This window comes from Phyllostomus hastatus, unplaced genomic scaffold (genome assembly GCF_019186645.2).
Source record: "Phyllostomus hastatus isolate PE091 unplaced genomic scaffold, TTU_PhHast_1.1 phas_scaffold_78, whole genome shotgun sequence".
NCBI classification, from domain to species: domain Eukaryota; kingdom Metazoa; phylum Chordata; class Mammalia; order Chiroptera; family Phyllostomidae; genus Phyllostomus; species Phyllostomus hastatus.
The window spans coordinates 51434575-51461810 of record NW_025334041.1 but is presented as its reverse complement, the minus strand read 5'-3'; the positions used below and the strand labels follow the sequence as shown (position 1 = coordinate 51461810).

Genomic DNA, 27236 nt, shown 5'->3' with positions numbered 1-27236 from the left:
ACTACATAAATAGCTTTTACAACTCAATTAGAAAAGGATGGAATTAAAAACTGGGAAAGAAGAGCAGCATGTGCTCAGAGACACAGAGAAGGGGAAATGACTTTGCAAGACTCTTACAACATAATAAAGGGAAATATTCAAAATGAATGACTTTGCTTCCATATACATTTTTGAAGTGTTTGTTCTATATATCTGCATAATATGTCATTGGTATTTTAATAAAGATTACATTGAATTTATAAATTCATTTCAGTAGTATGGACATTTTGATGATAATTCTTCCAATCCATAAACATGATACATACTTCCATTTGTTTGTGTCTTCCTTAATTTCTTCAGCGTCATGTAGTTTTCTGAGTATAGGTCTTTTACCTCCTTGGTTAGGTTTACTCCTAGGTACTTTACTTTTCTTGTTTCTATATCAAATGGGATTTTTTTCCTGATTTCTGTTTCTGATGTTTCATTGTGGGTGTACAAAATGCTTTGATTTCTAAATATTAACTTTGTATCCTGCTGTATCACCAGATTCACTTACTATGGTGAGTAGTTTGGTGGAGTCTATAGGATTTTCTATGTACACTATCATGCCATCTGCAAAAAAAAAGGACAGTTTTGTCTCCTCTTTTCCAATCTGGATGCCTTTTATTTCTTTTTATTGTCTGACTTGCTCTGTCTAGGACTTCCAAAACTATGTTGAATAGAATTGGTGAAAGTGGACAACCTTGTCCTATTCCTGATCTTAGTGGGAAAGTTTTTAGTTTTTGCCCATTGAGTATGATGTTGGCTGTAGGCCTCTCATATATGGCCTTTATTATGTTGAGGAATGCTCCCTGTATTCCCACTTTGCAGAGTGTTTTATTCATAAATGGGTGCTATAGCTTATGACATGCTTTCCCACATCTATTGATATGATCATGTGATTTTTGTCTTTGCTTTTGTTTATGTGATGTATTTACATGTATTGATTTACAAATATTATACCATCCTTGCATCCCTGAGATAAATCCCACTTGGTCATGGTGTATGATCTTTTTAATATATTGTTGGATGTGGTTTTCCAGTATTTTGCTGAGGATTTTAGCATCTATGTTCATCAGTGATATTGGCCTGAAGTTTTCTTTCTTTGTTATGTCTTTTTTTTTCTTTGTTATGTCTTTATCTGGCTTTGGAATTAGGATGATGCTGGCTTCATAAAAAGAGTTTGGGAGTCTCCCATCATTTTGGATTTTTTGGAATAGTCTGTGAAGGATAGGGGTTAGCTCTTCCTTAAGTGCTTTGTAGAATTCTCCTGTGAAATCATCCATTCCAGGACTTTTGTGTGCCAGGAGTTTTATAGCTGTAGCAATTTTGAGAAAGAAGAACAAAATAGGACTTCTTTGTTCTCCTTCACACTGGTCACTTCACACAGGTCAGAGTGGCCATCATAAACAAAGCAACAAACAACAAGTGTTGGAGAGGTTGTGGAGAAAATGAACCCTAGTACACTGTTGGTGGGATTGCAGACTGATGCAACCACTATGGAAAACAGTATGGAATTTCCTCAGAAAACCAAAAATGGAACTGTCTTTTGACCAGGCAATTCCACTGCTAGGATTATATCCTAAGAATCCTGAAACACCAATCCAAAAGAACCTATGCATCCCAATGTTCATAGCAGCACAATGTACAATAGCTACGTGCTGGAAGGAACCTAAGTGCCCATCAGTAAATGAGTGGATAAAAAACTATGGTACATTTACACAATGGAATTCTATGCAGCAGAAAGAAAGAAGAAGCTCCTACCCTTTGCAACAGCTTGAATGGAATTGTAGAGCATTATGCTAAGTGAAATAAGCCAGGCAGTGAAAGATAAATACCATACGATCTCACCTTTAATTAGAACCTAATCAAGAAAACAAACAAGCAAGAAAAATATAACCAAAGACATTGAAACTGAGAACAGGTTGATGGTGACCAGAGGGGAGATGGTAGGGGATAATGGGTGAAAAATGTGACAGGTTTATAGGAACAACTATAAAGGACACATGGACAATAACAACAGGGGTGTGGAAACAGGGGAAGGAGGTAGGGGAAGGGAGGGCTCGGGTGGTGGGGAGGGATGGGGGAAAAGGCAGAAAACTGTACTTAAACAACAATAAAAACAAAAAGAAAGAAGCAATAGCAGACTTCCATCTAAACTAAGTAAGCAGGGTGACTTTGGAGTGAAATCTCTAAACTATTAAAAGAAAAAACTGACAACCCTTGCTTTTCAGATGGAAACACCAGAATGAGAATATCTCAGAATCAATTATCCTTTACCCGGACACCACACAGAACAGTGCACATAACCTGAAAACTGTCTGGGGTTCCCCTTGAGAATGCCATTGTGCACTGGTATCAACAAAAAGAAGAGGAGCCCCTGAGATGAATCCTTTATGGCTCAACCAAGGATGACAAGCTCACTTGGAGACTTATTGGAAAGATGATGGAACGTTTTACCTGATAATCAATGATGTCAAATCCGATGAAGCCACCTACTACTGTTCCTGCTGGGATCTCACAAAGTCATAGAGTCACAAGGGACCTGTAAGAAAACTTTCTCTGTTACTAACCCTCAACTCCTGTCACACTGGAGCAACCACAACAGGCCCTTTAATGCCCTTAATCTTAAGCTCAGAAACTGTTGGGAGAGGAAGGGCTCTTAGGACATATATTTAGCACAGTGCCCACATCTGAAGTGAAGAAGCTGGGCTGACTGAGAGATGGCAAGTGACTAGTTCAAAGCTAGTTAATCACAGAGGTAGGGCTCTAGTTAAGTTTCAGATTTTCAGTCCAGTGACTATTCCTGTCTCTCTGATAGTAAGTGTTGAATTTCTTTAGCAAAAAGTAATTCTTTCAAAGGGAAGCTTTAACAACTAACTATACTCTGTCTTTACAAATGAGCTCCCCAGAACGTGATAAGATCTGACATGTACGCAAAGTATGCAACTTCCCACTGTTGAGAAGAGATAAAGGTCAGCAGATGATGGACTCCAAGCTCCTATCCTCATGTCATTTCCCCAGAGCTACATACTCCCCTTCATTTCTGCAGTTTCCTATCAGTTCTGAAATACCCAACAACTGGAACACTTTGGAACATGCCCATCAAATATGTGTGCATGTGGAAGGTGGAGATTGGTGTCTCATTAATATACTTGTAAATGTTTCCAGTTACAGAACAATCTGCTAAAAGAAGTTCAAATTCCCTGCTCTTCACTCTGACTTGACACCTATCCTAACTGCATAGTTGTGCACTTGGTTCCAAACTTGATAGCCCCAACCTGCTTTCTGTAGTGTTATTGTGACTTCAGACATTTTCATGTCCAATGTCTAAGGGTCCAAACCTTGAAAATAACAAGAACAACAGTAATAACAACAATCTACATCCTGACATTACAGCTGAAATACCTCTTCTTGTATGTCTAATAAGAATCCCAAACACAATTGATTCCAATCTCACTCCATCACTCCAATCCCCACAATTTGTATTAGTTTTCTCCATACACTTTCTTGTCCCAGTAAAGGACAAACGTGTATTGTATCACTAAACACAGTGGAGAGATTTTTTTTTTTTTGGAAGTAGATGGTGTTCCCTTGATTTTCCATATCTTTTGCTTCCTCTCGGAATGAGATAAATAGAGATGGGGAAACCTGTGGATTCTTTAGACTTTTCCCATGATATGAAATCTGATAAAAGAGACAGGAGATACTGGGAACTGTGGTTTCACTGTCCAGAAAGCAAACCACAAACCCAGTCAACCCCACGGTTGACTACCTAAGACTAGAATTGGCTTTCCAGACAGAGCCCCCAGACCAAACCCTTAGACTCAGTGCAGAAACTTCCACTCCTCCCTCTCTCAAACGTAATGCAAGTTTAGAAACTCTATTTGTTTTCTAGCCAACATGGGGAGGGCAATCAGCAAACTCATGATAGAAATAACCACTTAATTCAAGTAATATGTATAATTTGAACTGTGGGGTCTAGTGTTCTCATGGACACTTTAATCTCCTAGTGAGCAGTGAAAAGGAGCTAAATTGTAGACTTTAATTGGATATTCCAATTAAACTAGGACCAGTCCTCACAGATTCTTTTGCTAGGTGCTTGCAATGATGGCCCATTGCTGTTAGGATAATCAAAACAACCATTTCACCTACTTTTTACTCAGGATACTTCCTGTGTTTCTTAGAAAGTAACACCCAATATCTCATATTTGATCATTTAAGATACAGATCCTCTAATTATGTAGACCTGAAATAGGCCTGGAAACTGTCCCAGTCACACACATCTTTCCAACTCCATCCAAGAAGTGTGAAGTGCTTGAAAGAACAGAGTTTGGGATTTTGTGACCTTGAAATAAAATCCCTAGCTTTCAGTTCTCTCTCTGCCTTTTAAGAGCAATAACCATTGTATAGGTAAAGCTGAATAATTTATATGCATGCCTAATTCAGAGTAGATCCCACATGTGCGAATTTCCCTTTCTTTAACTACTAGAGAATCCAGAGCCATGTGTTGTTATGTCAGAGCAAGGAGAAACAAGGGGAAAGCAGATTTGGAGCTAAGGTACAGTTTCCTTCTCAAGGAACAATTTTTTTTTCATGCAAATGTGACTTTCATGCATAACTATCCAAAACAGACATGTGTATCTTATTTACAAAATAGAAACAAGTGTTTTATCAAAAATGTTTTCCTATAGGTGCATTCTGAATTGCACATAGTAGCATATGAAGTACCCAAAGTGCAAAGAAGCCTGAAAAGACTACAAGCTCATTGAAGTTCAGAATGAAGACAGTTGGTAAATTTGCTAAAGGGAAGAGCTTGCTTGAAAGTGAAATGACTTGGCTTCTGCTGAACACTGCCTGGAGTTTTTATAAACAAATGAAGATAGTTTTTTGTAATGATCTGTTGTTCCTTACAGAAACATGTCTGATATCATGAGATCAAATACCATATGATCTCACCTATAAATGGAACCTAATCAACCAAACAAACAAATGAGCAAAATAGAACCAGAGACATGGAAATAAAGAACAAACTGAAAATGACCAAAGGGGAGGGAGGAAGGGGATGATAGGGGGAAGACAGGGAAGGGTCAAGTAAAAAAACCTGTATAAAGGACCCAAGGACAAGGACAACAGAAGGAGGATTAAATGTGGGAGCAGGGGGTGGGCAGGACAGGGGAGAGCAATGGGGGGAAGATGGGGATAACTGTAATTGAACAATTAAAGATATTTTTAGAAAAAGATCTGCCATGTCAAAAGTCTGTTCCCTAATATTTTTCAAAAATTATTTTTAATTATCTCATATTTATTCTCTATAATAACATTTAAAATCAAGTTATCTTGCCCTCTCCCCAAACCTACACCATAGTAAAAAAGAATGTTGTCATAATTATGATTGGAATTGCAGTTAATTTATATACATATGAATTTTGGAAAGATTAGCATATTTATGATTTTGAGTTTTTTCTTCATAAATATATATATATATCATTTGTTTAGGTTTTGTTTTATGGCACTTATCAAACCTTATACTCTTTTCTTCATATAGTTCTCATGTTTTCTTATAAATTTAATAAACTATTTCATAACTACTATTTTCTTGCATTTTATTACTTAAATTCTTCATAGATTGTGAAATATAAACAACTCCTTTTTTCTTTTTAATTTTTAATTAATTTATTTTTATATTTTATTGTTTATGCTATTACAGTGGTCCCACTTTGCCTCCTTCACTCCCACCTCTACCCTGACTGCCCCCCACTTCCATCGTCAGTCCCCTCACTGTGGTCCATGTCTATGGGTATGTCATATATGTTCTTTGACTAATTCCTTCAGTTTCTTTCTTTTTAAAAATGTATTTTATTGATCATGCTATTACAGTTGTCCCATTTTCCCCCCTTTATTTCCCTCCACCCTGTACATCCCCTCCCACCCGTATTCCTCCCTCTTTAGTTCATTCATGAACTATGGGTCATACATGTAACTTCTTTGGCTTCTACTACTCCTATACTATTCTTAACCTCCCTCTGTCTATTTTCTACCTAACATTTATGCTACTTATTCTCTGTACCTTTTTCCCCTTTCTTCCCCTCACTCCCCCATTGATAACCCTACATGTGATCTCCATTTCTGTGATTCTGTTCCTGTTCTAGTTGTTTGATTAGTTTGTTTTTCTTTTGGTTTTGTTTTTGGTTTGGTTGTTAATACTTGTAAATTTGTTGTCATTTTACTGTTCATATATTTGATCTTCTTTTTCTTAGATAAGTCCCCTTAACATTTCATATAATAAGAGCTTGGTAATGATGAACTCCTTGAACTTGACCTTATCTGAAAAGTGCTTTATCTGTCCTTCAATTCTAAATGATAGCTTTGCTGGATAAAGTAATCTTGGATGTAGGTCCTTGCCTTTCATGACTTGAAATACTTCTTTCCAGCCCTTTTTTGCCTGCAAGATTTCTTTTAAGAAATAAGCTGAGAATCTAATGAGAACTCCTTTGTAGGTAACTCCATTCTTTTCTCTTTCTGCCTTTAAGCAGAAAGAGAAAATCTTTCCTTATCTTTCATCTTGGGTAATGTAATTATGATGTGCCTTGGTGTGTGCTTCCTTGGGTCTAACTTCTTTGGGACTCTCTGAGCTTCCTGGACTTCCTAGAAGTCTATTTCCTTTGCTGGATTGTGGAAGTTCTTCTTCATTATATTTTCAAATAAGTTTTCAATTTCTTGCTCTTTCTCTTCTCCTTCTGGCACCATTCTCTTTCTGATTCAGATGTTGGAACATTTAAAGTTGTCTTGGAGGTTCCTAAGCCTCTCCTCATTTTTTTGAATTCTTGTTTGTTTATTCTGTTCTGGTTGAATGTTTATTTCTTCCTTCTGGCCTAAGCTGTTGATTTGAGTTCCAGTTTTCTTCCTGTCACTGTTGATTCCCTCTACATTTCCCTTTATTTCACTTTTCATGGCCTTCATTTTTTCCTCTAATTTGTGACCATATTCACCCAATTCTGTAAGCATCCTGATTACCAGTGTTTTGAACTATGCATCTGATAGGTTGGCTATCTTCATTGCTTAGTTGTATTTTTTTCTGGGACTCTGATCTGTTCTTTCCACACAGACATAGCTTATAGTCCTCAGCTCTACCAGTTGAGCAATCAAAGGGTGCTGATCTGTTCTCTCATTTAGGACATTTTTTTCCCAGTGCACCTGTTATGTTGTAAGGGTGGAACCTTAGGTATTTGCCAGGATGGGGCAACCCACTTTGCTGCCTTGTGGTTCTGTATGTGGGGGTGAGGTCTGAGAGGGAACAGTGCCCCTTGCTCTGCTCTCTACTGGCTTTCAGTCACTTCCCCTACTAATCAAAATCAGCACCTTCTGGGTTTGTGTACATTCTACAAACTCTCTGGTGAAGCTGGGAGTTTCTCCTGTCACCTCAACCCTAACAGTTTTTTTTTTTCAGTAAGAGGTTTTAAGGCTTTATTTCCCCATGCTGGAAACTTGGGTTGTGTGGTCTGTCTTGCTTCCCAGTTGTTCCTCCTGGTTTATCTGCATGCCAATGTGGGACCACCCTGTCTGCCAGCTGCCACCTCACTCAGTCTGCCAACCACCTTGTCCACCCCCGTCCTCCAGTTCTTTCCCCCAGCTGCCTGTCTCCACCCCTCCTACCATTCTGGATGAATACTTCTTCTTTAACTCCTTGATTGTCAGACTTCCATACAGTTTGATTTTCTGTCAGTTCTAGTTGTTTTTTCTGTTTTGTTTTTAAATTTGTTGTTGTCCTTCTTATGGCTGTGTGAGGAGGCACAGTGTGTCTACCTACACCTCCACTGTGGCTCGAAGTCCAAAATATAAACAACTCTTAAAGCTGCAGATAATTCTGCTCATAATCTTGGAATAAGGACAAAAAGAGGACAAACTATCAGAAAGGAACTGAGTGGGTACTATTTACATCTACAATAAGTGCAAAAGGTGTTTGATAGCTCTAATCAATAATAACTTGAAATGTTCAATGAACAAAAAATAATCTTTAAAAATAATTTTCATCCCACCCCACATCCTTTCCCATAGTGTTTGGTGCTGTGATCTGTTGCAAGTGGACAATTTTCCACCATGACCATGCCACAGCTTCATTCTCAGGGACAGAGACTAAGTTTGCTCATGGGACCAGGTCTTAACCTGGATCTGATGTGCACTTGGGAGTCATCAGGGCCGGTCCTCTCTGGGGAGGCAGATGGACAACCCATGTGTGCCCACAGGAACACTCCACTGCTTCTGACAATTTTTGTTCCCCTGACCCAAGATAAGAGGCATAAGATTGCAGAACAACTTCCAAGAGAATTCTCTTTTCAACAAATTGTAGAACTGGATTTTGTTTTTTAAATTTCACTTTAAACAAGAAATTCATTACTTTACAAGTGATACAATTGCACACATATCCTCTTTTATTCCAGGAAAAGTAATGCCATCAAGAAATTATTGTCTCATTTTGCATTGCCTGGTAATCAATCACATTGTCAAATGAGAAAAGTGGCTTTATTAAAAATGGAGAGTTTTGTTCACATTTATCAAATATATCTGTGTTGGAAGACTTGTATTTTTCAGTTACTGCAGAATTTCCTCTTTTCAGAAATAATCCAAAACCACTGGAGGAGCAGCCCTGGTGTTTCTCAGAACAGAAGGAAAGGTCTTCCCTTTGATGCCATCTCCCAGCAGTTTCACTGAACATCTAGAAGCAAAAATTCTTAAATCTCTGAATACATTTCCTGGTAATTAGCAAAAGTTGTTGGTTGACCAGTTCAGCTTGATCTCTTCTTTTCCTGCTCCTCTTTCATTTTTTATCAGTCCTTTTCAATAATTACTACCTTGATAAAAAAAAAACAGACACCTGGGTCAATTTATTTGAGGAAGATTTATAAACCATCAGATGCCACAAAATCTATATTTAAGGACTTCCACAGGAACCCAGAAGATCAAATGGCCATTTTTTTTTTGCAATGCTGGTCATGTCATGAACCTTAGAAAAATCGTGAGATTTTTGAAGTAGTTGTAACCAGTGTGATCACTCGGGCATGATCAAGTTATTTGCTGAAGGGACAAAGCTCATAGTAATTCCCTCTGGTAAGTAATTTATTCTATGTTTGAAAAACTGGTAGTTGCTATTTAGATAAAAATAATTTATAGTCACCCTAATCTGAATGCCACATTCTCAGCCTCAATATATAAACAGAAATTTTGTAGCTACTGGTCACTGTATATGAATATAACACTATTTTGTAAATGGTTTATTTTTTTCTCTGCATGTCAGGTGATTCAAACTCTGTTCTTAGAATACACATACACAAGAAATACTTGCATACACAAGAAATACTTACATACTATAAATTAAAATCTGTTGAGTACTATGCCTGTATACCATGGTATAAATTATGAGTTTAAGATGCATTTCTTATAGGTGATCTTTTAACTGATAGACAGTTTTATTCATGATATTTGGAGATAAAACATAGTACTTTGTTCTCCCAATAATCTGATACATTATTGGCTTTTTATCTCATGTCTAATAGCCAGGCAAAAACTTAATTCTTATAGTGAGTAAAGAACATCACAATTTATGCTATCACTAGTCTTGCTATACTGCCCGTAGAGATGGACCAGTTTAATGGAATTATTAGCCTAATAAATCATTTCAGCTCCAAAATCCAGGAAAAGTCTTCATGGTTTTACATTTTCATTTGTTCATTCATTGTCTCAGCAAACATTTACAGAAGACAGCTTCTGTGCTGAATGCTGGAGATAAAAGAATGAAAAAGACGTTTTCCCAGCACTCAAAAAGCCTGTCATCTAGTAGATCAGATTCTAGCTTGATTAGCCTCCATCTTCTTTTGCCTGTGGATGGCATAGATACAGAAGATCTTGGGTTCATGAGCTGTTTCCTTTCTTAATTCATGTAAGAATTATTGCTTATAAAATACTTATATTTTGTTTTGTGGAATAATTTAAAAAATGGCCCTGACCATTCCATTAAAGGGAATGATATTAGCTAGTATTTACAGAAGGCCAGACACCACATTAAATAGTTTTATTGCCTTATCTAATTCCTCAGTGGCCCTATGCACGGATCTTGTTATGTGCATTTCATAGATAAGAAAACTGAGGCTTAGAGTAGTTTGGTTAATTGCCTCAGGTCTCATGACAAGTTACTATGGCAAGGTTTAGGATTCAAGAGACTTATCTATTCCAAAGTGCATGGTCTGGACTATTATGTGATATTAGAAATATTGGGGTTTTACTTGTTTATTTTTAGAGAAGGGAATAGAGGGAGAAAGACAAGAAGAGAAACGTCAATGTGTAGTTGTCTCTTGTGCACCTCACACTGGGGAATCTGGCCCACAACCGAGGCATGTGCCCCGAATGGGAATTGAACCATGACCCTTTGGTTTGCAGTCCAACGCTGCATCCACTGAGCCACACCAGCCAGGGCCATAGTCTGACCACCTAAATGGACTCTTTAACTAACTACTTAATTAGTAATAGTTCATATTTTAAATCACTACTCTTGAATGAAAACAATGCTTCTGCTTCTAAATATGCCACCCCTCTCTCCACCCAAAAAGATCAAGTAAGTCATGTTAAATGTACATTTATTAAATACTTTAATTATGGTTCTTAGGGTATTTCTATAAAATAACAATATCTTTTGACTCCATTCAATTTTGTTTCTATACTGGCATCAAATTTGCTAAAAATATTGTTGCTGGTAAAAGAACTAAATCAGTTGTACTAAATGGTGTTACTGATTAAATTGCGTAACTCAGCGCTGCCTTTCCCCTTGTGATGAGACAGCTGCAGAAATACCAAACCAAATAAGAGCCTCTGATAAGCAGCACAGCATGTATAGTAAATGCTCTGGAAACTATAAAGGTAATAAGTCCAAAAAAAAAAAAAACAGTCTTTCAGCAATAAATAGATGATCATTAAGAATTTACATTCTGTAACAACTCATTGGTCTATCAGTAGGAATTGGAATCTAGAAAGAAGTTGTTTTAGGATTAATTCATGTTAAATGTCTTTATTGTCTAATATCAGTGCTAGCTCTAAAGTTAGTATTAACTGAGATTTTACAATAAATTAAAAAATAATCTATTTTACTTGACATTTTGTGTATTATTTTTTGATCAAAGCATTGTATAGGGAGAGCATCTTTCACTATGAGAGTTTGAACAAGAACTGAAATATAAGGCAGCCCCTGCTTTGTGAGGGATAATTCTGGGAAAGAAAGCCTCACCTTATGATCTGCCACATCCAGTTTGTTTGTTTTTTCTTTTATGCAACAATTTTTTATTATTTTCCACATTTACATCTATATTTATTTCTATAAATACAGAGTGATTTTACAACAATACCTTCGATTATAATCCAGTAACATGGGGTTTATTACTAGTGTTTTCACCTTTTTTATTGTTTTTCTATTACAGTTTTCCCAATTATCCCCCATTGCTCTTCTCTTACCTGCCCACCCCTTGCTCCCACAATCTCCACCCTGTTGTCCATGTCCATGGGTCCTTTATACATGTTCCCTGACTAGACCCTTCCTCTCCTTTCCCCTGTTATCCTCCTCAACCCTCCCCTCTGGTTACTGTCAGTCTGTTTCTTGTTCCTTTGCCTCTGGTTCTATTTTGCTTTTTTGTTTGTGCTGTTCACCAGGTTCCACTTATAGGTGAGATCATGTGTATTTGTCTTTCTTCACCTGACTTATTGTTGTGAACGGTAGGAGCTCCTTCTTCCTTTCTGCTGCATAGTACTCCATTGTGTACATGCACCGCTCTTTTTGAACCACCTACTTAATGATGGGCACTTAGGCTATTCCAGAACTTGGCAATTGTAAATAATACTGCTATTACCATTGAGGTGCACAGGTTCTTTTGAATTGGTGTTTCAGGATTATTAGGATACAACAAAAGCAGTGGGATCACTGGATCAAAGGCAATTCCATTTTTAGTTTTTTGATGAAATTCTGCAGTGTTTTCCACAGTGACTATACCAGTCTGCATTACTGCCAACAGTACACTAGGGTTTCCTTTGCTCTACAACTTTGCCACACTTGTTTGTTAATTATTAATGATGGCCATTCTGACCCATGTGAAGTGGTATCTCATTGTGGGTTTAATCTGCATCTCTCTGATGGCTAGTGATGTTAACCATCCTTTCATAAGTCTATGGACCTCCATATGTCCTCCTTGGAGAAGTACCTTTGCCTAAAAAATAGGCTCAGTTCCTTTGCCTATTTTTTAATTGGATTGTTGTCTTCCTGGTGTTAAGTCACATGAGTTTTTTATACATTTTGGAGGTCAAACCTTTGTTCGAGGTATCATTGGCAAATATGTTTTCCCATGCCATTGGCTCCCTTTTCATTTTGCTTATTTTTTCTTTAGCAATGCAGAAGCTGTTTACTTTGATATAGTTCCATTTGATTATTCTTTCCTCTGGAAATATATTATTTCCTCTATTCTTTCCTCCTAGCCCTTGGAGATGTATTGTTGATAATATTGCTGCATGGGATATCTGAAATTTTACTGCTCCTGTTTTTCCTAGGACTTTCAATATGCCATGACTTATATTTAAGTCTTTTATCCATCTTGAATTTATTCTGGTGTATAGTGTAAAATGATGGTCTAGTTTCTTTTCTTTTTTTTTTTTTTGCATGTACCTGTCCAGATCTCCCCCATCTGAATTCTACATGTTTTTTATCTATATCACAGAGCTAGGATTTACAAACATAATTGCTCAGTTTTCATGTCATTTTTCTTGTAGACCTTATTAAACTATTAACCCCATAGATAGAAAAAGAACAACCTATAATGCACAAACTATTGGCTATATCTTAAACTGCCTATTTCGAAAGTTTGTTTGAGAAGATCTAAATCAAAGTTGTAGTCAGACCATGAAATAAGAATAGAAGATCAAAATCACTACGGAAAGCAGAAGAAAGGAGACCTATAATTATCCAGCAAGAAGCACAGGTTAAAATTTTACACTTAAAGGTAAGAGAGTTATGTAAATTTTATCTCAATTTTCTAGAAGTGATTTTAGAAAAAAAGAAAAAAGTGTAGGAAATTCTTTAGGGGAATATATACTATTTATTAATTGATAAAACAAAGCACTCCAAGTTTTGAAACATGATTTTTCCCACCCACTATAAAATTAGAAAACAATTTCAATGCATGAGTCCTTTAGAAGGAAAGTGAAGTAAAGTGAATATTGTCTTCAACATCCAGTTTATCAAATGACAGAAATGGTTGTCAAACCCATTGTACTCTGCCACTATATCAATGCTATGTGCATTATAGTATTTGATGTCATTCACAGATGGTGACCCTAAGCAGATATGGTCAGGCAGGTATGTTTTAGATATTTAACATGACAATAGGAGGATCTGAGGACAGGTACCCTGCCTTCTCTTATCATTCTGGCTTGAAGGCCCATTGCCAGGAGCTTTAAGCTGAACTTTCAGCATCAACAGGAAAGATGTCACTTTGAGGCTGAAATTTCTTGTGAAAGCTTGGAACGCAAATAGATTGTGCTGTTTGTTAATTGGGGAAAGAGCTATTTGTTTTGGACAACACAAGTGAAGCAGCTGTATATACTGACTGCGTATCATTTGGCTTTAGCTGGTGTTCCCTTTGACTTTCTTGGGAAATGAGACAAGATCTTGTGGTATGGTCATAGGATCCCTTTGGTTTTCTAAACACTGGAAATACAGATAGACAAGACAAAAGATTGTACACTAATTAAGTGTATGAAAGTCATCCTTCCCATGGTGATGGCTTTGAGAATTCCAGACATATTAGAGCTAAGTGGAATGCATTACTGCAGATTTGGCTGCAACCCCAAAGTGCTGAATTCCTACTGGTAAGGGCAAAGTTTGGTTCCATGAAATTAAAAATCAGGTTGGAGTACAAAGTCATCACCATAAAATGGTTAACAATTATTATAATCTCTTATTTCCATAGCGTTTTTAATCAAATTGGTTTTCAAATCTTGTTTCATTTTGGCCTCACTGTGATATTGAATTAATTTATACTCACATAATTGTTTTCAGATAAATAAAGCACCAATAATGTTAATTTACTTTATTGGCTCAGCCACAGAACTTGTTATGAGCAAAATGAAGTAGAAGCAGAACACTAATCTCTTGATTTGCAAACCACCATAGTTCCACTAGAATATGAAAAAGTCAGAGAAGCTAATTAGTAAAGTTTTTGATACTGGTTGAATCACTGTGGAAATATGGAAGAAAACTCTTGGTGATGGAACAAAACTTGTCATCACAGGTAGGTATCAGAAGAATGCAATTTTTCAAGGTAGTAGAGGAAAGACAAGAAACAGTTAAATTGGAATACCAGAATATTTAGGGAGAACAGGAATTGATGGGGATTAGATGTAGAAATTATAGTGGAGATTGTAAAACAAATCCTAACAGGCACACATAGACAATTTTGTGCAATTATTGTAGCTGGGTTTGGCTTTTGTATACATATGGACTTGTACAAAATGTTCATGAATAATGTATGGAATTATCATGGAAGCATTTGGCCCAAACCATACATCAGTTTTGAGAATTGACACATTTACATTTCTGATGGTGCAATGATGTTGTGAAAGAGCCTGGGCTTTGGAGTCAGGATCACATGGAGCTCTGGTTCCACCACTTACTGCTTACGTGAACTTGGGCAGTTATTCTGTTGCTTCAGGTTTGTAATTCATAAAATAGGATAAGTATGCATCCAGAGGGGTTGTATGAGAATTGATTGAGATGGTGTGAATGAAGTACTTGCACATAATCTAACATATAGTAGGTGCAGAACAGGTGTTCCCCCAATTCAAATGGAAAGAAGAATTATATCCAGTATGAAGAGTTGTTTGCAGCCAATAATATTGACAGAGCAGAAATTCCCGAGAACTCATGTGTACTTCTAACTACTCATGAAAAAATGAATCTGGAGGTATTGGTTTAGTTTTACCACCACTTTTCCCTCACTGGCAAGAAAAATGAAATTAACATGAGTTTGTTTATAATTTTATTGATGGCATGTGTGCTTTAAATCTCAATCCTTCATTTCAATCAAAATTATTTCTAATACCAACCTTTACTGGCCATAAATTTCATAGCCAATAAGGTTTGGCTTCATTCTCATATTTTTAAAAAATTTATATTCATACAGAAAATGGTCCATATATAAAGTAAATTAAATATAGTTAGAAATGTCATAAGTTTGAAATTCATCTTTAAAAATAAAATAACTATAACTACTTATTTGGTAAAAGAAAAATGACAAGAAAAATAGATAACACAATATCAATATATAGGTTTGAAATATCATACTTTCTATTGAAAATATAGTTGACATTTATATAAAGTTTGGTAAAATTATATGATTCTCATACTGATGCATCTGAATAGATACAAGCAACTTAGGCAATTTAACACAGATGAATTATTTGATTATGCTAAGGACTTTATATAAATGTATTGGAAAGCTAATTGATTTTTTAAGCTGGTTTCAATTTTTTGCATCATGAAAAAGATTTTGACATTAAGAAACATTGTCAATATGTTTTTAAAAATGTATAAAGCAATAACATATAATGCAATTACCCAAAATATAGGTACTAACCATATATAATTAAGTACATTATTTAATACTCAGTTAACTTTTACATTGAGAAAGGTATGGAAGTTCAAGATTCATTTTATCTTGAAAAAGCTAGCTAAGGAAAAGGGTAGTTGACGAGAGGGTATGTGACAAATATTTCAAGTTTGTCATTTGATTTTTGATTTCTTTAGTACAATGAATCAGAAATATTGATATGGAAAATATGGAAAATATTGCTATGGAATATTTCTTTAATATAATGAACCAGAAATATTGCTATGGAGAGGTTTTTAGATAAATTTACATTCTTTAATATATTGACTAGAGACTAAAATTATGTCTATATAATGTGCAATTGAAAAATTACTGTAATATTACTTTATATAACATGCTTCTTAAATAAAGACAAAGTATGTATTTGGAGAAATATATGTTGCCTTACTATTATAAAAAAAATTCCAATGAACTAAAAAGATATATACAATTAAAATAAGCCCAATATAGCTTAGTTATGTTTACAACATGTCCCAAACAAAAACCTTTCAAAATGGTTGCTTATTAGTTTAGTGTGAAAATCAGGAGCTTTCTTCCACAGGTAGACATACTCAATAATTTTTTTCCTTTTGTTCTCAAATGAGATATCTAACATTTTTATTATAAAATAGCCCACAGAATTACTATAGTAACTCCAACGTAGCCCAATAGAATACAGCAAGAAATTTGTGTTTTAATTGGGAAACAAATAGGAAAGGGCTTTAACATTTATAATTTTAATAATTGGTTTTTAATAAATACATAATCAAGAAACATTTCAGCATTCATGTGGGATGCCTTTTTAAATACATTGTGTTTTGTTACATATTTTGATATTAGATCTACCAAAACCTTTAGAAACATAGCTTTTAACATTGCTCAAATTATATATATATTTTATTCAGCAGATGAAAACAAAGAAAATGATGGACTTTTAAAATAGCTCAGTAGCCTTACATAGAAATTTTATGGAAGACATTCAGGGCCAAAATATGGTGTATTTAAAATATAGTATAATAGTCAGGCTAAAACTTCAAATGAACTTAAAAAATAAAATAGGCTTTAGGTGAAATTTTTCTAAAGTAAAATGAAATTCCTTTAAGGGCATTTACTTGTTACATTAATATGTATTTCTGAAAATAATCCATAAAAATGTTAATAGAAGTTCTGGAAGTGTTACCTTTTTGCTTCTAAATACAGAGCATCATAAATAATTTGGAGGTGCCCTAAAAAATATGGAGTGGTTCAGATGTGAACTGAGATGTTATATAAAATGAGAAATCAACTAGGAGAACTATATTACTTCAAAACTGGGCATGGGTCCATATGCGAAGCCAAAAGAATACCTTGATAAATTAATTGCAAGTGGAAGTAGATTCCTATCAAAACAAGTGACTAAGCATTATTTATAACAAATTTTAAAAAAGACAATTTGTTGCATTCCAGAATCAGCTAAATAGAGAATGAGCTTCTACAGAGTTACAAAACATGAGAATGTGTAGCCAAAGAGAACTTAAGTTACAAAATTCATGGGGAGAGATAAGTACTTTTTATTTTTGTTGAACGTATTGAGGTGACATTAGTTAATAAAATTATATGGGTTTTAAGTGTACAATTTTATTTTTTACTTTTCCCCACATTTTTCATTGTTCAAATACAGTTGCATTCATTTTTCCCTACCATTCCCCCAAGTGCACAATTCTAGAACACACCATCTGTATATTGCATTGTGTGTTCACCACCCAAGCTCAAGTCTCCTTCCATCACCATTCATTCTCTCTTTACCCTTTTCTACTTCCCCTCACCCTCTTTTTTCTCTGGCAATTTCCATAATGCTGCCCATGTCTGTTTTTTTGTTTTGCTTTGTTCTGTTTTTGCGCTTTGGAAGCAACTAAAGATAATCTGAAGAGAGATTATCTAAAGTACTTCCTGGTCTTTTCCTCTATCCCAGCCATCTATCCTTCAACTATGATAGGATGAAAGAGATGAAAAACAAAGAAATAAGATCACAAATGTTGGAGCTGTTAAAAGTCACACCTCATTTTAGCAGGTGGAGAAGGAACAAAGCCCAAGTTTCAATTCAGGCTGTGCTTGCTATTTAACAGCTCTGAATGTGACTTTGGGCAAGTTATATAACTTCTTGAACCTCTTTTCCCCTCTGAAAAGAAGAACAGTAATAAATACATCACAATTTATCATGGATGAAAAGCCATTATAAGCACTAATTCAATGGTAGCTTTTCTTCCTTTTACTATATGCCGGGTTGTTCCACACCACACAATCCTGTGTTTCTCTAATACTTAATTACTGCTTCATTTCATCCCACAGAGAGAAGCCTTGATTCATCAGATATTGCTCCTAAGCCCACAATTTTTCTTCCTTCGGTTGCTGAAATAAATCTTCATAAGGCTGGGACATATCTTTGTCTCCTTGAGAAATTTTTCCCCGATGTTATTAAGGTATATTGGAAGGAAAAGGACGGCAATGCAATTCTGGCATCCCAGCAGGGAAATACCATGAAGACTAAGGACACGTACATGAAATTCAGCTGGCTGACCGTGACTGCAAAATCAATGGATAAAGAACACAAATGCATCGTCAAACACGAGAATAATGAAAGAGGAGTTGATAAAGAGATTCTTTTTCCTTCAATAAATAAAGGTATGTGCATACACATATCACTTCCCAGAACACTTCTGTTCCCAGAGTGACTGTCCCAAGTGTCTGTCAAATATTAATAAAAAAGTATATATTAATCTTTCTTAAATGTTGCTACAATTAATAGTAACAAAATATCCTGTTATTTTACCACATAATTAAAATATTATAGGCTTTGGAACATTACAAGGTAAGGAATTAGATGATTTTACTCCTTTCAGCCTCAGATTTATCATCCAAATATTAAAGTCACATGATGATTTTTAGGGTTGCTCTGTGGCTTAAATGAAGCAACATTCATGAAAGCACCTAGCAATTTATCACATTACAACTGCTCAAAAAAAGATTTCACTTAAAAGATGTTTTCTTTATTTATTTTTAGAGAGGGGAAGGGAGGAAGAAAGAGAGAGAAAAATCAATGTGTAGTTGCTTGTGGCGTGCTCCCTGCTGGGGACCTGGCCCGAGACCCAGGCATGTGCCCTGAATGGGGATAGAACTAGCAACCCTTCAATTTGCAGGCTGGCACCAATCCACTGAGCCACACCAGCCAGAGCAGATTCCACTTTTGATGATCTTACTTGACCAGAAAATAAGAAGAATTACATAACTTTCAGGAATTTTCTCCTCAGCAGACAAAGTCATAATCACTTCAGTGCTGCTCTACTAAAAGTATAATCGATGAATCTTAGGCAACAGGTGGTATCCTTCTGAGGGAGTTGAATCAAGCTTCAACAAAAACAGGATACTTGAGCCCTGCAGTTTTTGTGTGGTCCTAGGTTTTTCAGGTTTGTATTACATACACCACAGTAGATAAATTTCATAATTAAAGATTGGGTGAGGCTGATGTGTAGAAACAGATTTCCATCCTGCATAATGAGCATGTAATTCTTGCCACTGGAAACACCCAGGCAGTGCAGTTGTAATGGGAGTCAGGCCAGGAAGCCTGTGATGAATACACTAGGATGAATTACTGCCCTGAGAAGGATGCACACGGTGAAGAGAATATCCTCTTTCCTTAAATATTCAGGGCCACTCGAGACTCAGGCACGTTGTCCCAAAGGAGAGCCTTTGATTCAGATTTTGTACATATTTAGACAGTGTGGGCAGAGTGCTAAATGTGCTGTAGCCCCAGTAGTGGTCTGGGAACTCCCTAGACTCAGAACCTGAAGTCCTGAGTATTAACAAAACAGACCAAAGGCCCCAGAGTGCCCATAGGAAGGAATCACTTGGTGTTGTTCCTGGTGGTTAACAAGACCTTTTAAGCAGTGGGGAACAAGCCCATAACAAGGTGTGCTAAGACCTTTGCCATGTACCAGTTGGAATTTCGGAAGTAAACTTTTCCTTCTCAGTCCTGAGTTTCCCCAGTAGTCAAACCAGGTTTGAAACCTAGCCTGGGCTTTCTCCTGGGGCTGTGCTGAAGAGCAAATGAAATCATGTCAGTGAAAATGCTTGCTTTTGGAAATATAACATGGATGTATTTATTCATAAACTAGTATTTTTTTTTACATTTTTGTATAACTAAAGATTTCCAAAACAGCCCTAATTTTTCCTATTTCTGTGGTTAGGAAGCAGAGTGAAAGCAAATGTACAAAGTAAAAATTTAATATAATTACAGGGCCTACGTGTTCTATTATGTTTTCATTTTTCTAGTGATCAGGGGTGACTATCATATAGGATAAATGGTCTGGTACAAGATGTTTTACTTGGCACTTAATTTCTGTAACAAATGTACCCTGTGGACTTCTCACAGCAACAAAACTAATGAGGGCATTCTGTTAATGTCATTCCATGGCAAATTTCTAATGTTTCTTGGAAGTTTTTTGTTTGTCATTTGTTTTTATTTGTTTGTTTTTAATAAAAGCTAAAAGTATAACATAGTAGCACAAATCAAAGGAGTGATTTCAAAAAGAGATAAAACTAATGTGGTCCAAGTTTTCAATCAAATTAGGAAAAAGAATTAGGATACACACAGATTGTATTATGAAAAGTTGTTACTTTATTAGTTTTACCTCAACCAATACATGGCGATGAGATTTTTATTTGTCTCTAATTGAATAAAGTCACTGTAAGGAAAATAAACAAACTTTTAACACATAGTAATATGAATTCTTGAGGATATTTTAATATTTCAACATAATTGTACTTACATTTTCAATCTTGGGATTTACCCCAAAGCCTATACCTCACACCTTTACTTTAGTGCACACCAAAAAAAGATCCCATTGAGTGCATAGAGTAGCATACCAGAACTCTACCCATATGATGAGGAACACCTCTAGTTGAAAAAGGATAAACCAATGCAGTCACTGCCACTGTATTTTCCTCCATCCAATGGTCAATGAACTTTTTAAGAAATTTTGTCTTTTTATGTATATTTTCCTTTTTAAAACATTGTAGATAAATACAACAAAATGTGGCTTGGTTTATCTTCATATTTCTGGAAAGAATTGAAGTGAAATGTCAAGCTCCTCTAACGTAAAGGTCATTTGGTAAGCCTAATTAAGGAATCTGGAAGAGATGATGTTTTCAGTGACTGCCAAGGTGGAATGATGTTATCTCTCTTTAGGAGATCTGACAGAAGTTGTGAGAATACAGGACCATGAGCCAAGGAGTGCAAAAAATAAAAGTCTCGAGTCTGAAAAAGGTAAGAAAAAAGATTCTTTCTTGAGCCTCCAGCCCAGTGAAACTGATTTTGGGCTTCTGGCCTCCAGAACTATAAGGTATCAGAAAAAAATATGGCATGTTAAAAAAATATTGTTTTATGTTTTACTGTAGAGAGTAGTTTCCACATGTTCTCTTCCATTTACTCTCCCACAATGATCCTTTGAATGCTGGCTCTGCCGTCACTGCTATGACTCTCAGCAAGTTACTACTACTCTCTGTACCTCATTTTCTCATCTGTTGCATGGATTCTCCAAAATACAACTCACTTCAGTGTTACTGGAAGATTCAGTAAGATAAGACATCTGAAGCATTTAACATACACTATGCCACAAAATAATAACCACTCAATAGATGTTAGCTTCTTTAATACTATTGTCACATCTGCAAAAACCACAAATCCAGAAAATTATGTGCGTGAGCTGGAGTCATAGGGCTTGTGAATGAATGGAAAAGTCATGGCTTAGCTGGGAAATTTGTCTGCAACAGATTCCTTCAAACCTGTAAGATTTTGTTGTGGATTCTATGATTAAAGCAATTTATTTTGGTAACAACTGTTCATGTCAGCAGCGCGTGCTGAAGACTGTAGAGCAGCTCCTTTTTCTGTTTATTTTTTCCATTTAATGAGTGTTATATATGTTCAACAGCTACTTTGCAGTGGGCACTGTGCTAGGAGTGATGAATGCAGGGGAAAACAGGTAGTCTTGTATAGTATGCTCCAGTTTCAGTTAAACAGAAAAAATGTGTCCCTCATGAGCAGCATCTTCATGTGAAGAAACACATTCAGTAAATTCGATTTACTGAATTACATGGAGTCTGGGCATCTCTTCCTGGAATCATGGGGCATATTTTTAATGGTTCTCTTCTCTCTGTGGGTAGATTCTATCTGTTTATCCATCTATCTATCTATCTATCATCTATCTATCTATCATCATCATCTATCATCTATCTATGTGTCTGTCTCTCCATACACAGACACACACTGTCAAGTAACAATTACAAACAAATCATTAATAGTTGCTCTCATTTTTTGTAGAGGTTGCTGGTATCAATTCTACAATAGATGATTGTCTGAAAGATAAAGGTGGTAAGTTTTCTGCATATATTTGCCTTTATGTAATGCTATTCCATTTTTCCCTCCTGATCAATGTAAGGTTTGAACTTCTCTGGCAGGGTTTGGCTGGGGTGGGGGGAGTGGTTGGGGGAAAATGCAAACAACTGTAATCAAACAACAATAAAATAATTTTAAAAAAGGAAAAAGAAAAATCAGAATGGCTGGATTTTGTAGAATAGACTGAGTACTATTTTAAGACAATCCATCCTTTCCTGGTAGTCATCTTAACACAGCAAATGCTGGCTTTTGGCATGAGATGATGGTGAATTACAGGGTGCTGTGATATGCTTGGGATTATTTCAACACTGACTTTATTCATTTGTATGGCTTTTGTTTCTAATGACTAGGGAACACGTGATATCAACTTGCTTCTAAGTTTTTTTGTTTTTTTGTCCATTGTAGTACTTAATAACCTGAACTGACATGTTTAATTCTCACAATACTCCTGTGAAGTGCACAATATATTTCTCCCATTTCACAGATGAGAGCAATGAGATAAAATGAAGTCTCTCATACCAAGCCAAACAGCTAGATCTGGGGTTTTAACCCAGACCATTAGAATCAAGAGTATACATATATTCAGTTCTCTATTCTTCCTCTGAGAGTCAAGCCATAGAGCAAGAAAGCCCAAAGCCAAGACCCTAAGACACAATGGATGCATGGTGGGGGTGGGGAGTGAGGGCAGTGCCTGGCTCCCTAGTACCACAGAATGTGCTTCAACCCCAGTTGTTTCAATTACAAGTGGCATAAATATGGGTACTTACATTTTCTGAAATACTTTCCTCACCTGCCAACCAGGAATAATTACACCAAACCCAGTTATTGTGGAGATAAGGTCACATATGTGGGATGTCCAGCATAGGGTATCTCATTTAGCTGGCGTAGAATATGTACAATTATCTGGCCTTTTCTCCCCACATATATACAAGGAAAACCCCTAGAAGTATTGGTTCTGGCTCTGCCGAGCTCTTCTCCATTTCCAATATAAAGGGGGCTGTGGACCTCAGCTAACACCTTACCTGACCAACATGAAGGTGTTCTAAGCACACGACTTCATGAGGTCCCTTTTCCACATCAATTACTAATGATTCTGGAGTCTCAACACTATGAAGATAAAGCTTGTCATAAGGAAATTTCCACATGAAAGAGTTGGCCTTGTGGTTTACTGAGTAGCATTCAGACCCACCACACTGTTAGTTATTTCTTGACATCACATATTTCTCTTTTTTCTTTTTCTATCTTTTTATTTTAATCATTGTTCAAGTACAGTTCTCCCTCTTTACTCCCACTCCAGACATCACATATTTCTTGCAAAACTTAAAAGATATTAAGTGCAATTACCTTACAGTATCATAGCCACAATGAGGGACATTCAAGAAAGACAGGTGAGAGAGCTGTGATGTCTTAAAGTTTCAGAGCATTTGTATTAACCACTTTCTTCCTGTTAACATAATGCCCTATGCTAAAACCCCCAGCCACCTGCTGTGAACACCACCATATGTTCAAGTGATTCCTTAGTAGGAATCATATTGCATGCATATGCAATGACTCAGATGCTTCTAAATCAGCGACCCAATTTTATATTAACCCTTAACCCCTTGATATCAGGGTATTATTCATTGCACTCGGAGATACACAATTATGGAGGGACTAAAAATGTGTTCCGTGAAGTCATGTTGCTGAGATTGAAATCTGGATTCTGGTACTTACTAAATGCAAATATATCCTCTCCCACCCTCATTTTATTTGTAAAATAGGAACTAAAATAATAATTTCATAGGTTACTAGAAAAATTATATAAGATTAAAGTTTCACATACAAAGCTCTCAGAATGTTTTTGAATTGGTTAGTGGTTAATGAAGAACATTCACTGTTGTTATAGGAGACATTGTGGGGTTAAAGAAATGATAAAAGTTATTGACCACAAATACTTTCTTCTCTGTGTTCTATCTCATTAAAAACACAATCTTAGTTTTTAATATTTGGAGTGTTCTAAGTGACTTGACCTGCAAGTTCCATTCTAAGTTGTCTTGGTGGTGGTGGTGGTGGATGTTTGTTTATTCTGGGGTTTGGTGGTATGGAAGTGTCACTTCAATGTAGATCATAAAGTAAATAATTATGACCCCTCCCATTAATGTCTCCTATCCTTTCAAAAGAACAGATGAAATTAATTAAATTATTTCTCCTAGATTTACTGCAGTTGCAGCTCACCAATACCTCCGCCTACTACACCTACATCCTCCTCCTCCTCAAGAGCCTGGTCTACTTTGCCATCATTTTCTTCTGTCTGTTTAGGAGAACAGCAGTCTGTGGCCATGGAAAGAGTTCATAACACATGATGGCACAAAAGGATTAATTTTTCTGCATTTCTTTCCCCTGGACGTGTCTACTGAGGATCTCGCTGGACTTCCTTTCTGAGTTTGGATTATTTCAATTCACATGCATTTTTCTATCATGTCACTATTGTATAGTGGTTTTCAAACCACTGGGCAAAGACAATTTCTCTCTGTTATAATAACCAATTAGGGCATGACTCAGGTGCAGGGCCCAAGGGTACCCTTTAGCACCACCCTTCCCATAATCTCAATCAGCTCCTCTAGCAAACCCACATAATCATGCCTTCTGAGCATAGATAGCATGCAGCTCCTAATCCCATTCCTTAGTGCTCTTTATCCAGATAACTGCCTCAAAGCTTTCTGTTTCACACACCTTGAAACCACCATCTCAGTTACTTGTATTCTGCATTTCATTTTTTATAATAGTGACAATAAATTTTTAATAATCAACAGTCAGTTTGTTTATTTACTTTAATTAGACACATCTACTTGAAAGTCCCAGATAAGAGAGAACATGGCAAATGAGCTATCAGATTCAGCAATGTCATCATGGTCAATACCACTCCTGTGTTTCCTCCACTGGGACTGTAGTTAGAATGCTTTCTATAGGCCATGGGTTCCAAGGGGGGCCAGAGCCAAAGGAAGGTGGCCAGGTTACTTTTCTCTCAAAGGTCACCATATTCATACTCATATTCATTGGTTTGGGAAATTCCAATGGTGACAAAGTAACATCTACCAAGATTGCACTCTGTGCTTAGATCTATACCAGCGTTTCACAAGCTTCAAGTTTCCTGATCCTCACAACCACCCAGGAGAACTGCTCTGACACTGGAGAGGCAGTGTGGTGGAGGGTTGGCCCCTCCCCTCCGAACCCAAAGTACCTGGATTTAAATCCTGGGTCTAGTATTGGTATCTGTGTGAACTCAGACAAACTATTTGACCTCTATGTGACATAACTTTGTCATATATAAAATGAACTTACTTTGCCAGCTGTCCTGGAAATGTATGAAGTAGATGAGTTAGATGAGTTAATAATGTTTGGTACATGCAAGTCCTCAACAGCTGCTGTTAATTGCTCTACTTTAGAAATAAAATGATTAACATTCTAATGAATAATAGCAAACACTTGTATAGTGCTTACTGGTACTGATCTAAGCATGTGTTAACCTGTTTCTCACAAGAACCCCATGAAACAACTATAATTATGTCTGTTCTACAGATGGGGAAACTGAGGCAAAGAAGGCACAAAAAATATCTGTATAGTTAGCAAATAACAAGCAGAGCTGGTATTTCAATCCAAACAATCTGGCTACAGGATCTCCACTTTTAACTTCTACATTGCTTGCTACTGGAGTAGAAACAGGTTCTTTTAGGTATGAAATAAGACGTGAAAATTTCCTTCCTTATTTGGCTAACCGGTAATGAATAAAACTGCCTCTTCACCTGTCCATACTTTCTCTCCTTACTCCTATCCTGTTCAAAGAATTAAAGGGTTCTAGACAAACCTGCCACACAATTTTTCATCTTGGGAAGATTATTATTGCTGACCTCCCACCCACCAATCACACATCTATCATTAAAGTCCAATCCACTTGGGTGGATAAAAGAACTATCAGAACAACTGGCTGCATCTACAAGTGTGTGATGGAAAAATTAGGCAAAGATTTATGCAATTCCACATTAAAGCACTTATATCTCTAATCTTTATAGAGCTAGCATACTATGCACATTTGTCAAACATAGAAAAAGAGAAACTTTATGGTAGCAATTCCGTTTTTTTTTTCCCATTATGAATTCTCCCCAATGTTTTAGGATTCCTTCCTTCATAAACTCAGATTTTTTTAAGGCTTTCTCTCAAATAAGCAGGCTACAATTAAGTAATACTCAATTTTCCCTTTACAGTAATCAAGTCCTTAATGATTGCTAATTAGAAATCTTGAGTAATATAAGATAGCCAGAGATCCTATATCAACATGATACAATTCAGCCAAATACCTAAAATCCCAACACTTTCAGAGCCATGAAAACTCAATTGGGTAAACTCATGGTCTCTGTCAGGCTCTCACAGGCTGTTTTTGTTTGCATTCTTTTGTTTTGTTTGAATAACAGCCAGTACCTGCAACATAGTGAGCACCAGGAATGCTGCCAGGCAGTCTGCATGCTCTGTGTCCAATGCTCTCACTGTACCACAGTGCAGGTATCATGCTCCTTTAGCTGATGGGAAGACCAGAGAGGCTCAGAAATATGCCTGAGGCCAATCACAGAGTACTGCCAGGGTCCACAGGATTCCAGGGCCATCTGGAATCTGCTCTTAAACTCTGCTGTTTTACCCATTGTGCCAATGGCTTTCTTCCTGGAGCCTTTAAAAATCACTCAGGCCAAAACTTCCTCACAGACCAGGTGTCGGACTTTAAACAGCCTCCTTCAGTAATTCTAATGTGTAGCCGGTATTGAGGCCATTAAATGGCTGAAAGCTCCTGAGCTCTGGTGCCACTGTCTCTGCTCTCAGGCAGCCAGGAGCCATCACAGGGCTCATTCCACAGGAGAAGATGCTGCATCCTGGAAAGCGTTCTAACCATTGGCCCATCAATTTCATAAGGAAACGATGGCATGGACTAAGACTTAAGTGTGAGGATGTTCATTCACTATAGCGCTACTTTAGAGCAGCCCCAAATTAACCCAAAGGCCACATAAAAAACTGAAAGAATAAACAAAAGAATGTCATATGACAGACTACCATACATCTTCAAAACATGTAGATTACCTAAAGAA

At 36.5% G+C, this 27236-nt stretch overlaps 1 gene segment (V, D, J or C); it reads left to right on the top strand.

Annotated features, from left to right (window-relative positions):
• LOC123811069 overlaps window positions 1-24916 on the top strand; it is a 35275-nt gene extending 10359 nt beyond the window's left edge. The window contains 5 exon segments of the C gene segment in view: window positions 14294-14339; window positions 18024-18356; window positions 20920-20997; window positions 22051-22101; window positions 24318-24916. Coding sequence covers window positions 14294-14339; window positions 18024-18356; window positions 20920-20997; window positions 22051-22101; window positions 24318-24460 — 651 coding nt within the window.
• The last annotated feature ends 2320 nt before the right edge of the window (window positions 24917-27236 follow it).